Below are 14,716 nucleotides of genomic sequence, written 5' to 3' on the forward strand. Positions count from 1 at the left end.
AGCAACTGTATTCTTCGATAGCTATGGTCTTACTGTAATTTTTTTTTTAAATTTTTTATGTTTGTTTTTGAGAGAGAGAGACAGAGTGAAAGTGGGGGAGGAGCAGAGAGAGAGGGAGACACAATCCAAAGCAGTCTCCAGGCTCTGAGCTGTCAGCACAGAGCCTGACACGGGGCTCGAACCCATGAACCGGCAGATCATGACCTGAGCCCAAGTTGGGTGCTTGACCGACTGAGCCACCCAGGCGCCCCAATTGTGATGTTCTTAAATTCTCATCTGTTCTTGTGCTTATTACTCCATACATTTCTACAACTTTGCTCAGGAAACAGCCTGTGTAATCACCACACCCCTGCACAGGACAGAAAATGAGAAGTTAACCTTTGCTGTAGAGCGAGTGCATGGAAGAGGAACAGAAACAGAGGGAGAAAGAATCCAAGCAGGCTTCAGGCTGGCAGCCAAGAACCCGAGGCGGGGCTCAATCCCAGGAGCCCTGATAGGACCTGAGCTGAGATCAAGAGTTGGACGCTTAACCCACTGCACCACTTAGGTGCCCCTGGATTATACTTCTATGTATCTCTTGAATCTGTTTGCGGGTCTTCACCTCTTCTATCAATGTCCTACTGAGATTAAAAAAAAAAACAAAAACAAAAAAACAGGTTAAGAATGTGTAAGATGAATTATTTTGTTCTTCCAGTACCCAAAGGCTTGATAAACTGTATAAGCTGAGAGCTGTAATTTTAGGGCCTCTGACGTTCAGTCTTCTTATGGTTCCAAACTAGAAATGTATAGTCACAACAACAATGAAGATGGAGAAACACAAATATAATTTGCAGGAAAATTACTGTCCCCCTGCTTCTGCATTGTTTCTGCCCTTAGCCGATTTTGGTGACTGCCAGTTCATGTGTGCTCTATGAGTGCTATGTGTGTATTTTAATTGTTGGAAAATCTAGAGAAAAACTAGGGTGATGGGATAGGGTTAAAGGCTAAAATGCTCAGACAGCCAAGGTGGTTGCCTAGGAGAATTAGAAGGGACCACAGGGATTGTGCTATTTTTATTTTCCACACTTGCTCATATTTTTCATTGCTATTACCCTGAACATCAAAAACCAAATCTGTCAGCACAGGACAGTACAACGGTCCAGTTGATTTTCAAATACCATGGACTGAAGGTGTTTGGGCCGGGCTTGTACTGTGCTTGGTACTAAGGAATGGGGCTGTTGAACAAGATAAGTTCCCTTTCCTTTTAAAGTTTATTTGCTAGACTGGAGTCATCCAGACACTGGGATTTCAGCCATCATTGTTTGGCATTAAGGCTCCATCTTAACAGAAAATGATCCTTGGGGGCGGTAAGGGGCTGGGATCTCAGTTCCTCCTCTCAGTTCCCCGAGAACAGGGTTTTAAGAAGACCCAAGACCCAACGATGTTACTTGGGTTGGTTTCGCCTCAAGTGTAGTCTCCTTCCCTGCCTCCAGCCACAACAAGCCTAGACGTAAGAATGCTTTCAGTGTGCTGGGTCGGTTATGGGGTGGGGCTGAGGGCTGTGCTTAAGGGCCCAAGGAAGACTTGTTGGAGATGTCAAGGCCAGGGGGCAGCATCGGCAAGGAAGCCTCAACTGCTGGGGACCCAGAGCTTTTGATTCCCTAATTTCTCCTTGAATTTGGCTTTTAGAAAAATATGCAAAACAACATAAAAGTGGGAGAGATCGATGGAAAAACAAATCTCTTACGGGACGCTGGCTCCAACTCATCGATACCTGCTGTCGGGAGCCACTGAGGTCCTTCCCGGGGGAGGGGAAGAGCGACCCCGGCCACTGCTAGCGCCTGCGCACTGGCGACGACCTGCGGGCGGAAGCACCGGGATCTAGACACTTTCGCACCCCGTGAGAACGGCCCGATTAAATATTTCTGTATTCTGTTGCTGCTGAACCTATGCCGCGGTGAAAACCCCCGATTCCCCGAGTGTTGGGATTGTTAGCTGTCTCCCCGCTCCGCAGGCACCGCCCAAGACAGCCCCCAGTGAGCGTTGCGAAAGCTCGGGGTCCTGGGTTTCTATGACAACACGCAGGCGTTCCGGGAAAGGGCGAAGCGACCAGATGTCTGGCGGGAAACACAATTCACAGGTACCGGCTCCAAGTGCGTGTTTCCCATCACGTCCATTGCCGCCTGGGCGCGCCCCCTGCCCCGCCCGGAGTCCGCGGAGGCGGCGTGCTCAAGGACGCTGCGTGTCGGGAGGCCGGGGACCGGAGCCCCCCACCTGGACCGAGGGGCGCCCTTCGGGTGGGGCCCGCGGTAGGTGGGTGGGCCGAGCGTGCCCTTCCCGGCCTGGACCCAGACCCTGACCCACCCGTAGGCTTCAGTGGCGTCAGGTGATGTGAGAGAACCCAGAAGTCTCCCCAAAGAAGGAAAACCCACGCCAGATGTATTATAAACTCTGATCTTAAGACTCAAAACTCTGATCTTTGCATATTTTTCTAAAATGCATATTTTTGCATATTTTTCTTAAGCACTTAATGGGACTCCCCCCCCCCCCCCTTTTTTTTTTGTCTGCAGGACAGTGTGGCAAACCTGCCAAATCCCAGGACGCCGAGGATTTGTTTCTAAGTTAGCTTTTTGGAGGGACGTTCCAAATTACTAAAGAAAGTGGTAGGAGGCATTGTTGATTATGTCTCTTCCAAAAACGCCCTCCACATTGCTAACCTCCGTGTCAACGGCAGAGGGCAAAAAATTAAAAGTCTCTGCATCCAAGGAAGAGACAGGTAAAGTTCTTCATGGATCCCGCAGACATCAGTGATCATGGCCGTAGTCGGATCTCACAATCCACAATCCATTCACCTTTTTCCAGAATCTGAGATATCAGGCTACCTTAATTAGTTGCATTTTCCAATACACTCGTTTCAATAAAAAAAAAAAAAAAAAAAAATTCCTTTTATAGTATTTTTGAGTCAGAGTCCTGCCTCACTACTCCACCTAAAGACTAATTTTTGTTTTCAGATGTTGAGTTTTTTGTTTGTTTTATTTATTTATTTTAGAGAGAGACAGCACAAGTGGGGAAGGGAGAGAAAGTATCCCAAGCAGGCTCTGCGCTGCCTGCACAGAGCCTGATGCAGGGCTAAAACCCAGTAAACTGGGAGATCATGACCTAAGCAGAAACCAAGAGTCCCACGCTTAACTGACTATGCCACCCAGGTGCCCCAAATGATGATGAGCTTTATATTGTGTTATTATTTAAAATTTTTTATATTTATTTATTTTTTAGAGAGAGTGAGTGAACAAGCACAAGGGGGGAGGGGCGGGGGGGGGTATCTAAGGATCCATAGCGGGCTGTGTGCAGCGATGCCCAGTGAGGGGCTCGAACTCGCTGTGAGATGATGCCCTGAGCCCAAGTCTGACGTTTAACCAACTGAGCTGCTCAGGCGCCCAGTTTTATATTGTTTTAAATTCATCCATTTTAGGTACCAATAGTTGCATGAAACTACTTTTTTTTGGTACCTGGTCTCTGACTTTAAGGAACAGTTTGTATCGGGTTTTAGTAATTAAAGATAAGAATTCCTTATTTAAGAATTTTCATTCATATACAGATAATGCAGATCTGTACTAGAATAATAATCAGCTAGACTCATTCCTACTCCCATGCTAAACTCCCTCCAACACTTTGATCTTGTTTTTAGGGAAGATTTCGCTAAAGCCCTACCCAGCATTTTTTTTTTTCCTGTTGTGATATTCTAACTCCTTTTCAAACATTCAAGAGATAAAGAGATTTGGTCATGTGAACTTGAGAAGTTTTGTTGGTGAACCAGGAAGGTATGACCTCCTTGTAGAAATTAACAGAAGCCATACTTTGTGAGGGATGCAGATCTGTTAAGAGTGACAGCCCAACCCTCCTTGACTGACTTCATAGGAAGCCTTTTTCCTATTTATCCCCCCCCCCCCCATTCCCCATCTTCACAATCCCTCTGCCCTAGTCAGGCTGAATGGAACATTCGTACTGTTCCTGCTCAGCCAATTTTCTCAGATGATTCCACTCTTCATTGCCAACAGTCCTAATCCTGCTTTTCCTCTTAAACCCGATTCTGATCCCTTCCACTCTACAAATGCCCCAATTTAATGTCGATTATTCTCACCTTTGACTTTACACAGAAATAATTACTCAATAATTTGACAGTTTTGAGGAGAGATCTGTCATTCTCACATCAAAGGGGAAATAGACATTTCCATCATTTTAAGACTATCCCGTTTCATTGAGCAAGTGAAGTGAGTTTAATTTTCAATTTGGAATGTGGAATAATTGTGCATCAGATTTTGAAGCTGTGTGTGGTGTAAAAGTGAGGGGGGCAGGCAATTTTTTTTTTTTTCCCTTGACAAGATGATGTTCAGTGTTTAAAATATCGTTATGTTTCTGGCAGCTAGAAGCAGTGTTTTCTCTGTTGGAAATATACAGATGGTATTGAGGCAGCGTGGGAACCTCCGAACTAAATCTACAATAAACTACAGCAGGTTTTTCTTTCCCATTACTTTCTTAGGACTGCCTGAACTAAAGGAGAAAAAAACTATGGTGGATCGTTCAAAACCCCTTCCTTCATCCCTTCAGAGTGAGTTCATCCCTGAGGAAGTTCTTCTTTCTCTGGCCTCTGCAGCCAATGCTGGTCCTTGTCCTGAAAACTTACTGCCTCCTAAGAAGACTAAAACCCCAAAGGTGAACATACACATACATCGAGTACTTGGGAACACATGTCTTCTTGGTATCCAGCTCATTAAGTATTTATTGAGCGTGTTATTGTTAAAAACCAAAATTCAACTGAGTAAATTTGAAGACCTAATTGGCTTTCTTCAGCAATTCATGAATCAGGCAGCATCCCCTATGGGAAGTGGAAAGGAGTTCTGAGGAACTGTACAAAATAGAGGGCTTTTACTGGTAGAAGGGGTCAGGGACAAGGAAGTCATTAACAAAAGAAAGGATTATTTCAGGCAAGGTCATCTTCCCCTTGGGGGAAGGGTGGGAGCCTCTCAGGCTGATTACCTCACTCGTGCTGATCAGGAACTTCCAGCCGATGGGCTTAAAACGCCCCTTTGGGAGATGCCAGAACTGCGGTTAGGTAAGATGTTACGGAAATGTTGGTTTGCTGATGTGGGGCTTAGCACATCTTACTCCATTTTGGGCCTGTTGTTTCTTTTTTAACACTATGTATTCTTGATTGTCTTCCAAAATACTTTAAAATTAATTTCCTAGTTTGAAAACTAAAATCGTTTGTACCAGTGTTGCCAAGGAAATGCTTTTTTAAATGTGATTTACCTAAGCGAGCATTACTACTCTTAGTCTTGATATTTTCCTTTCACTTTGGAATTGTCCTAGTTTCACTTTTCCTCCCCAGTATTGAATGAGAATTCTTTTTCTCCTCAGACTATCCAACTGCCCTTAATGTAAACCTTGGAAAGGATTAAGGATTGATTTCATTTGACTACAGCGCCCTCTGCTGTGTATTCATATATTTGCTTTTTTTTTTTTATCCCCAGGGCACTCTTCCGCGTCCGACTGACCAAGTCTGGCATCACCCTGTTCGAAGAACTAAGTTCAAGTACCTGATTGACCATCCTGTTTCCCTAACGGGTGCTGGAAGGTAAAGAGGCAGATGCAGATGAATTGAGTCATTTTCTCATTTTATCTCATTTCTTTGGGAGCATCACAGTTGGAAAAATCATAGAATCAAAGATTTTAAGTTTAAAGCCTGCAGTATATTTGATGAAGCAGAATACAATCTGAAGAAGGTACAGGACCATCCTTCTGTGTGTCTGCTTATTATCTCTACCTACTTTTGGTTTGTTTAGATTTGCTTTTGCATGCCTTTCTGTACTTGTCCTCACTCTTCTGTCCCTTGTCGTCCCCGAGTAAAAGAGACCAGATCTGATAGAGTGCCTTTAGTACCTCTTCGCCTGTTCATTTAAGAAGAGTGAGGTAGCATAGCTTCATGAAAACCTTGAAAAGCAAGTGCTTACTCCCTGGTTTTCCTCAAAGTGAAAGCTTAACTTTTACACTGTTTCAGATCAAATCAGCAAGCACTATTTGTTGTTTTTATACCATTCCTAAAAATATTCTAAATGTCACCATTTTCCCTGGGAGGATTGCGACCTGCTCATTTTCTCTGCCTGGTCCATTTATCAGTTGTATGCCCCTCATGAGACCGCTTCATCTGAAAGAAATGTTGCGTAGGTTATTTAGTCTGAGTTCCATTTACTCATTTGTAGAAAGAGAAGAATGGACTTATTCCATTTTGTGTGCCTCCTAGGGATATTGTAAAAGAAGGTATTATAAAGGGGATAATGGACAATGCTGTCTAGCTAGCTAGCTAGCTATCAAGCTCTACACCCAACATGGGGCTTGAACTCACGACCCTGAGGTCGGGAGTTGCATGCTCCACCAACTGAACCAGCCAGCTGCCGGTAAATATAAACTGTTATTACCCAGCTGTGTCTCAGTGCTAGAAAAAGTGGCAGGAACTTGGGCTATTAACTTTTATGTCCTGGGGCTTTAGTGTCAAAATATCTGTACTTTATACCTTCAGATCATGGTTGTAATTATTAGTAGTAATAATTGGTAGTTACGAGATGTTTGAAGTACTTTGAAAAAAATAATAAGCTATATCTGAATGTGGCAATAACCCAACATTAAAGTTCTAATGTCAAATGGCTTCTGACTTGGAAGTTTTAAACCATGAAGATCTTCACTGTGGTGAAAAGGATAATGGCCTTCCCCCAGATGTTCTCACTGTAGCTCAGGACCTGAGTACATACCTTACATAGCAAAAGAAACTCTGCAGATGTGATTGAGGTTAAGGACTTTGCGATGGAGAGATTACCTGGATTCTTGGGATGGCCCCACCTAATTGCCTCAGTCTTCAGAGTGGAGAAAGAAGGAAGTTGAGTGGTTGGAGAGATGAGGTGGAAGGAGGACAGATTCAAAGTGCGAGAGGGAAGGGATTCAGCCTACGATTGCTGGCTTTGCCGATGGAGGAGGGGAGGATACAAGCTAAGAATTGCTGTCGGCCTCTAGAAGCTGGGGATGGCCCTCAGCCGCCAACTTTCCAGGAAGCAGGGACCTCGGTCCTAGTACTGGAAGAAATTTGAGTTAACTCCAGTGGACGTGGAAATGGGTCTTCCCCTAGAGCATCCAAAAAGGAGTGCAGCCCTGCAGGCACCTTGATTTTACCCCGTGAGACCCATGTTGCACTTCTGACCCACAGACTGTAAGATAATAAACCTGTGTGGTTTAAGCCGCTAAGTTTGTGGTGATTCATTATGGCACCAGTAGAAACCTAGTACATGTATGCATGTATGACATGAGAAAGCTTGTCTAGCAACCTTAAATATTTAGAGCACAGCAGTAAAATAGAAAACAACCCAGCAAATAGCCTCTGAGTAATATTTTTCAACAGCTTTATCAGTCAGAGTTCAGGGCAGAAAATAAAACCTATTTTAGGCAGCAAATCAACTATTTACAAAATGGTTGGAAGGGCTAAAGGAGCAGGTGTGAAGCACTACTTTTGGGAATAAGGCTCAGAACAGAATGGAATTCACCCCTGGTGCAGGCTGCTTACCTCCAAGGCTGCGAGAAGAGGGCCCCTTGGGGCCCCTGTCAGTTAAGCATCTGATTCTTGATTTTAGTTCCGGTCATGATCCCAGGGTGGTGGAATCGAGCCCTACATCAGGCTCAATGTGAGTGTGGAGACTGCTTGAGATTCTCTCCCTCTCTCTGCCCCTCTCACCTACTCATGCATGCTCTCTCTCTCTCAAATTAAAAAAAAAAAAAGTGTATGCCCCCTTGAACAGACATTTGTCCAAAGAAGATAAAACTAGCCAATATGCACATGAAAAGATGCTCAACATCATTAGCCATAAGGAAATGCAAATCAAACCACGAAGAGATGCTATTTCACACCTGCTAGGATGACCATAGTCAAAAAGCAGACGATAACGGGCATTTATGAGGATGCAGAGACGTTGAAAGTGTCAGACATTGCTGGTGGGAATGTAAAATGGAGCAGCCTCTCTGGAAAACAGTTTGGCAGTTCCTCAAAAATGTAAACATAGGCCCCTCATATGACCCAGCAATTCCACTCCTAGCTGTGTACCCAAGAGAATTGACAAGATATGTCTGCACAAAAACTTGCATGAGTGTTCATGGCAGTATTATTCGTGCAGCCAAAACGTGGAAACAAACCAACTGTCCATCAATTGCTGAAAAAATAAACAAAATGTCATCTACCATAGAATATTATTCAGCCATAAAAAGGAATGTAGTACTGATAAGAGCTACAACACTGACGAACCTTGAAAACATGCTACGTGAAGGAAGCCAGTCATAAAAGGGTACACGTGTGTTTCTGTTTCTATGAAATGTCCAGGATAGGCAAATCCGTAGAGAGAAAATTAGATAACTGGTTGCTGGCGGTGAGGCTGGGGAGGAGAGTGGGGAATTACTGCTAGTGGGTAAAGATTTTTTTGGGAGATGATAAAAATAGTCTAGAACTAGATTCTGGTGGTCGTTATGCAACTTAATGAATACATTAAAACTTGTAAATTGTGAATATAGGAAAAACTTGTGACTAAACTAAAAACTTGTAAATTGTACTCTTTAAAAAGGTGAATTTTATGGTATGTGAATGATACTGCAATAATAAACAAAAAAAGTCCCCTTAACTGTGATCCAAGAATCAGGAAGCTGAAATCATAAAGCTGTTACTGCTGTCACTGTACTGCCCCTCTGGATCTGGGTAGCTGGAGAGTGGATTCTGGCATGTTGCTTCAGGAAAACCACTTCTCCATGGTGTTGCTGGCAAAATCCACTAAAAGCATGACAAGAAAATGGCTTCTGTCTCACTTCTACCTCTAAAATCTTGCAAAAGTGCATCTACTGTGGAACTTATTTATTTTTAAATACGGAATGCTTCACGAATTTGCATGGCATCATTGCACAGGGGTCATGCTAATCTTCTCTGTATTGTCCCAATTTTAGTATATGTGCTGCCGAAGTGAGCGCTACTTATGGAGCTTAATTCATGCCCAGAGCCCTGGCTGCAGGGGTGTCTGGGAAAGTGCTTTCCAACCCTTCCAATCCGAAGAGGGTATCCTCCCCGCCACCCACCCCCCGCCCCGACCCCCAACGTCAGTGCCTGCCATATTCCGGTACTGACCTGGGTTTCAGAAACATAACCAGACTGTCCTCAAGACACTTCTAGCTTAAGAAGTCATTACCTGAATCGTCAAGAAAAGATTATATTGAGTTACACATATTCTGTTCAAGAAAGCCACAGAGTTTTAAATACATTTTAGAAAGACTTAATGTTTTTCAAAAAGCATACCGCAGGGATTTGGAAAATCACTCTCTCTGAAATACCTCATCCCCTGACAACTTCAGATAAAAAACGTGCTTATTTATGAACATAACTCAACCAGTGATGATTTGAAGAAAACATTTGAGGGATGAATTTAGTTTGATAATCTGGGGGACCCAGTTTTTGTATTGTGGCTCAGAATCAAAGTTGTTTGTGTTTTTTGCCTTTTTTCTAAATAAAAATAGGTTTTCCAGAAGAGTGGAAGCAGGTGATTTTCCACAAGAGTTTTATGAGAAATAAAACATATCTCTATTTTTTTTTTTTTTTTAACGTTTATTTATTTTTGAGACACAGAGAGACAGAGCATGAACAGGGGAGGGGCAGAGAGAGAGGGAGACACAGAATCGGAAACAGGCTCCAGGCTCCGAGCTGTCAGCACAGAGCCCGACGCGGGGCTTGAACTCACGGACCGCGAGATCGTGACCTGGCTGAAGTCGGACGCTCAACCGACTGCGCCACCCAGGCGCCCCCATATCTCTATTTTTTAATGAAAAGTTATATTCCAAAAAATAGACCAAATGTTTCCTCTAAAAATAAAGATAACCAATAATTTAATAGAAATATAAAGCCTCCTAAAAATACTCTTAGAAAATTTGAATGACACTTACCAAACCAATATTTCCCTTCAAAAGATGTATATGTGTATATATATGAACCATTCATTGTTTTTAGCTAACAAAGTTGTATTGGCCAATCTCTGGCAGTTATTGGTGTAATAGTGACTAATGTCCCATCATCCTGAGAGCTTCTTTCTGAAAAAAACTTTACTGAGATATCTTTGGCACAAAAATTGTGTATATTTAAGGTGTACAATTTGATGTTTTAATAAATGTATACATTGTGAAAAGATCACAATCAAGCTAAATAACTTATCTGTCACCTCTATATAGGTAGCATTTATGTGTGTGTGTGGTAAGAAGATTAAATTTAAGATATATTAGCACATTTCAAATGCACAATAGAGTGTTGCTAATGAACATCACCATGCTGTACATTAGATCTCCAGAACTCATTCATCTTGCATAACTGAAACTTTGTACTTTTTGACCAACATCTCCTCATTTCTCTCCCTCCCTTTATACCCTCATTTGACATATGAATGAAATCATACAGTATTTGTTTTGGTCTGGCTTATTTCACTTGGCATAATGTTCTCCAGCTTCACCTATGCTATTACAAATGGCAGGATTTCCTTTTTATTTTTATTTATTTATTTAAATGTTTTATTTATTTAAATGTTTTATTTATTTTTGAAAGAGAGAGAGAGAGAGAGAGAGAGAGAGAGAGAGAGAGAACAAGTGGGGGAGGGGCAGAGAGAGAGGGAGACACAGAATTCGAAGAAGGCTCTAAGCTCTGAGCTGTCATGTCAGCACAGGATTTCCTTTTTAAAGGCTGAATAACATTTCAGTGTGTGTGTGTGTGTGTGTGTGTGTGTGTGTGTGTGTGTATGTACATTTCTTCATTCACTGATGGACATTCAAGTTGTTTCCATATGTAGGCTATTGTGAATAATGTAGCAGTGAACATGGAAGTGTAGATGTCTTGTCAAGAACCAGGTTATTTTCCTTTGGATATAAACCCAGAAGTGGGGTTGGTAGATCATATGGTAGTTCTATTGTTTATTTTTTAAAGGAAGCTCCATACTATTTTTCATAATGGCTATACCAATTATAATTGGAGGGACAGAGACATGTGAAAATCACGTGCAGTAAGTGACATGATTATAACTGTGCTATAGGACGATGAATCTGGAAGAAGTGTGTAGAATATACTAGAGAGACTTGAGAATCCACATTAAAAAGTATGGACAGCTTGGACTAGTGATTTGGCATTGGCAAGAGACAATAGGATCAAATACTAGAGTGATAATGAGGGTGACTGTAAAATTAATGAGTGTTAGTGATATATGGAAATTAGGACAATGGATGGGAAGGAATCAACTATATATGCTGAGATTTTGATGAATGGAGTGGTGGTACTTTCTGACAGAATTAGTGAGGATAGGAGGGTGAAAAGTTAGAATGGAGCGAGAATTATCCAGTGGTATATATAGAGAGAGGTAACAAATGTGATAAGGTGAGATTTGATGGCATTGCTTAGAGAGAAAGCATAGGGAAAGAAGACAGAGGGATGAGGTCAGAAAGTTGCAGAACATTTCCCTTTAGTAGGCGGGAGGTCATAGAGAAGTCCAAGAAAGAGTAGTTACGGCAAAAGAACAAGGAGAATCCAATAGCACAGAGGATAGAGGAAAGGAGAGTGTTTTTAAAAAGAGAGATGATGAACCCTGGGAAATATTACAGGGAAACAGTGGAAGGGAAGAACTGATGACTTAGCAGTGGAAAGTCATCAGCTTTTTAGAGTGGTTTCAAAGAGATGGAGATGGAAATCAAGATTGCAAGGAAATTTCAAGGAATCTGATGTTTAACAGAGTGAGAGATCCACTGATCAATAAATAGGTCGTGATAACATGACAGCAGCGCATGGTCAAGGGAAGATTTTTAGAAGGGGAAGAGACTTGAGTTATAGACCAAAGTTATATTCCAAGAGAAGGGGAGACACACAGAAAGCAGACTGATGGAATGAGATCCCAAAGGATGTGGCTAAGGATGAAATCAAGGACATCAATGGAGGAAATAACCCTGGGGAAGAGAATGTATCTTAGCCTGAAGTTGAAGGAGGGGAAAGAATTTGTGAAGTGAATGAGAAATGTGAGGTGGAGAAGAGGAAGAGTGGGACGGGGGTGGGGGTGGTTCATGTCTGATACCTCAGCTGTCTTAGTGACATATGAGGACAGGAGACTGGTTCTGTGCCCCTTTTCATGCGCTAGAAGGACCTTACCTACTCTTATCCAGTAGCCAGACAGAAAATTTATTTTGTGAATATATTTTTCTTATTTTTTAGGGATATTTCTTTTCTGTATGATGTTAAATATGTTAAAGGAGAGACTAGGGAGAGTTCGCTTTGTCCCCCACGTTTGGACCGTTCATTACAGTCAAATGATGGTGTCATTGTGCCTCATAAGGTAGAGTATTTGACAAATAATTTCCTCTTTCTGTACTTAAAAAAAAATCATTTCCTTAAAATATAAAGCAATGTTGTACTATAACTGTATTGCTTATTAGTTTTGTAGCACTTTCTAATTATTTCTAGGAAAGGTATTTAGTGTGAAAAGATCTAGAATACCTTATTTATCTAAGTGGATAACTATATAACTATAGTTACAGAAATCTAGAAAATACAGTATAGGAGACTGGATTTTTTTTTTAATTTACTGTTTAAGGCTGTAGAATTCTTATTTTTGGCATATTGCTAAGGTGAATTTTAGAGTCAGTGGGTTACTGAATGTAGGGACATGTGTAAATAATACTAAAATCAAGGCTCTTTAATTTATGGTTATTTTTTTAATGTGTGCTCTGCTAACAGTTTTTTACTACTTGCCATGATCCATATTAGTTACTGATACTGTTCTCTCTGTAATCAAAATCGCTTAACTTAATAAATAGTATCCCTTTGGGATAGGAGTGTTGATTTATGCAATTCAGTTTTTTTCATTTACTAATGTTTTTGTTCTTGTCCATCTTTCTTTTTAAGCCAAAGAAATTAACAGACACTTTGATTCCTGAAGAATTTCATATTGTGTCAAATACAGGAGTTTCAGGTTTGGAGTGTTATGATGAGTGAGTACTGTGATATGCACACACTGCCTATCTGACGGGTGGAACTGTTTCCTCCTTCCCAGACACAGAAGAACCTGAGAACGGTGCACCCATATCTACATTGAAATAGGGAAACATTTGGCTTTCCTTCCTAAATTTAAGAAAGGTGTCAAAAACTAATGAAAAAGTTTTATTGAAAAAAGTTTCGGATTTCACTGGTCAAATTGTTCTGTGTCTTTCCCTACTGTTTAATTTCTTTTTTTTTTTTTTTTTTAATTTTTCTTTCAATGTTTATTTATTTTTGGGACAGAGAGAGACAGAGCATGAACGGGGGAGGGTCAGAGAGAGAGGGAGACACAGAATCGGAAACAGGTCCAGGCTCTGAGCCATCAGCCCAGAGCCCGACGCGGGGCTCGAACTCACGGACCGCGAGATCGTGACCTGGCTGAAGTCGGACGCTTAACCGACTGCGCCACCCAGGCGCCCCACCCTACTGTTTAATTTCGAAATAAACAATTGATCTTTAAAGAAAAGAAAAAGGAGCTTTGTTCTGAATGCTTGCCTGTGCCTCTTTAGCAATGGGTTTTGAGCCATGGCCATGGAGACAAAGGAAAGTAGCCCTGTGAGCTGACATCTCATAACTGACACACCCTCGATGGCTTCGCTCCAGCCTGTGCACTTGTCATCTCCAGTTTTCTTTGTCATCCTGCTTATGGGGTGAAAACTGGGATCTTGCTTATATTTGCTGAAACAGTGTGTGAATGTTTCATAGTTTAAACAACAAGAACTTTGGACTAAGGTCTTATAACAAAATCTCCAGAGGCTGTCTTGCCAGTTCATGTTATACGGCATGTCCTTATGATAGTGGCTTTCAGAACAATATTTTGCCAAAGAGAACTAAATGGAATTCATTTGGGGGGGGGATTTTTTATTTTTATATAATTTCAAAAATTATATAAAAGTTATAAAAATAGGAAGGACAAGGAGCTCTCATGTACTCTCTATTTTAACTCACTGAGTATTTACATTTTGCCTTATTTGTTTTAAAATACACATATACATAAACACGTTAAAACTATTCAAAAGTAAGTTGGAGATGTCATGACCTGTTATCATCAAATTTCACTGTAAATTTCCTAACAACCCACCAGCTGTAGATATTGTTGATGACTTTTTTAGCATCATCATTTCTCATCTGTTTATTAGTTAGCATTTTACCATATGGAGTCAAGGATTTCTTTTTTTTTTTTTTCCCCCAGGGAGTTATAATTCTTTACTGCGATTATTTATTTTTATGTTCAAAACTTCTTTGATTTGGCCAGTGTTAGCTCCTTTGATCTGGCTTGTATTCTCTTTGGACATGTCCCCATCATTCTTTGAGTGTTTCCTTATTTTCTGATTCAATACGATTTCCAGGTTCACCCTGTATTTCCCAACTCAGGCTGTGGAATGAGCTATGTCTCTTCTCCTGGGAGTACTGATTCCTTTTGGTGGAGAGTGGTACTTAGAAATCACGATCTGGATAGTGGGTGTGTCCGTTGCTCCTGGGGTATCATTGCTTCTGGTTTCTCTCACTCATTTTTGAAACTTTATTTTGAATTTTTATGTTCTCTGGAGATTTTTCACTGATCTAAATTCTGAAAGTGGACCTTATTAACCAACTTGAGTTCTGGTA

The 14,716-nt window shown here is 41.4% G+C and overlaps 1 protein-coding gene and 1 non-coding gene across 2 annotated transcripts in view; one reads left to right on the forward strand and one right to left on the reverse strand.

Moving 5' to 3' along the window:
• Positions 1–495: 495 nt before the first annotated feature.
• Positions 496–14,716, forward strand: part of AXDND1 (axonemal dynein light chain domain containing 1) — an 86,908-nt gene continuing 72,687 nt past the window's right edge. Inside the window, exons 1-6 of the mRNA XM_043567650.1 lie at positions 496–2,119; positions 2,550–2,755; positions 4,520–4,692; positions 5,511–5,614; positions 12,287–12,407; positions 12,977–13,062. Of these exons, the coding sequence (XP_043423585.1) occupies positions 2,662–2,755; positions 4,520–4,692; positions 5,511–5,614; positions 12,287–12,407; positions 12,977–13,062 (578 nt within the window). The 5' untranslated portion in view covers positions 496–2,119; positions 2,550–2,661. The remainder of the gene's footprint in view (positions 2,120–2,549; positions 2,756–4,519; positions 4,693–5,510; positions 5,615–12,286; positions 12,408–12,976; positions 13,063–14,716) is intronic.
• Positions 8,924–9,030, reverse strand: LOC122476667. Its single transcript, XR_006295581.1, has one exon. It is a non-coding gene; the product is annotated as a U6 spliceosomal RNA (small nuclear RNA).

The sequence above is a fragment of the Prionailurus bengalensis genome, chromosome E4 (assembly GCF_016509475.1).
Source record: "Prionailurus bengalensis isolate Pbe53 chromosome E4, Fcat_Pben_1.1_paternal_pri, whole genome shotgun sequence".
In the NCBI taxonomy this organism is placed as follows: Eukaryota; Metazoa; Chordata; class Mammalia; order Carnivora; family Felidae; genus Prionailurus; species Prionailurus bengalensis.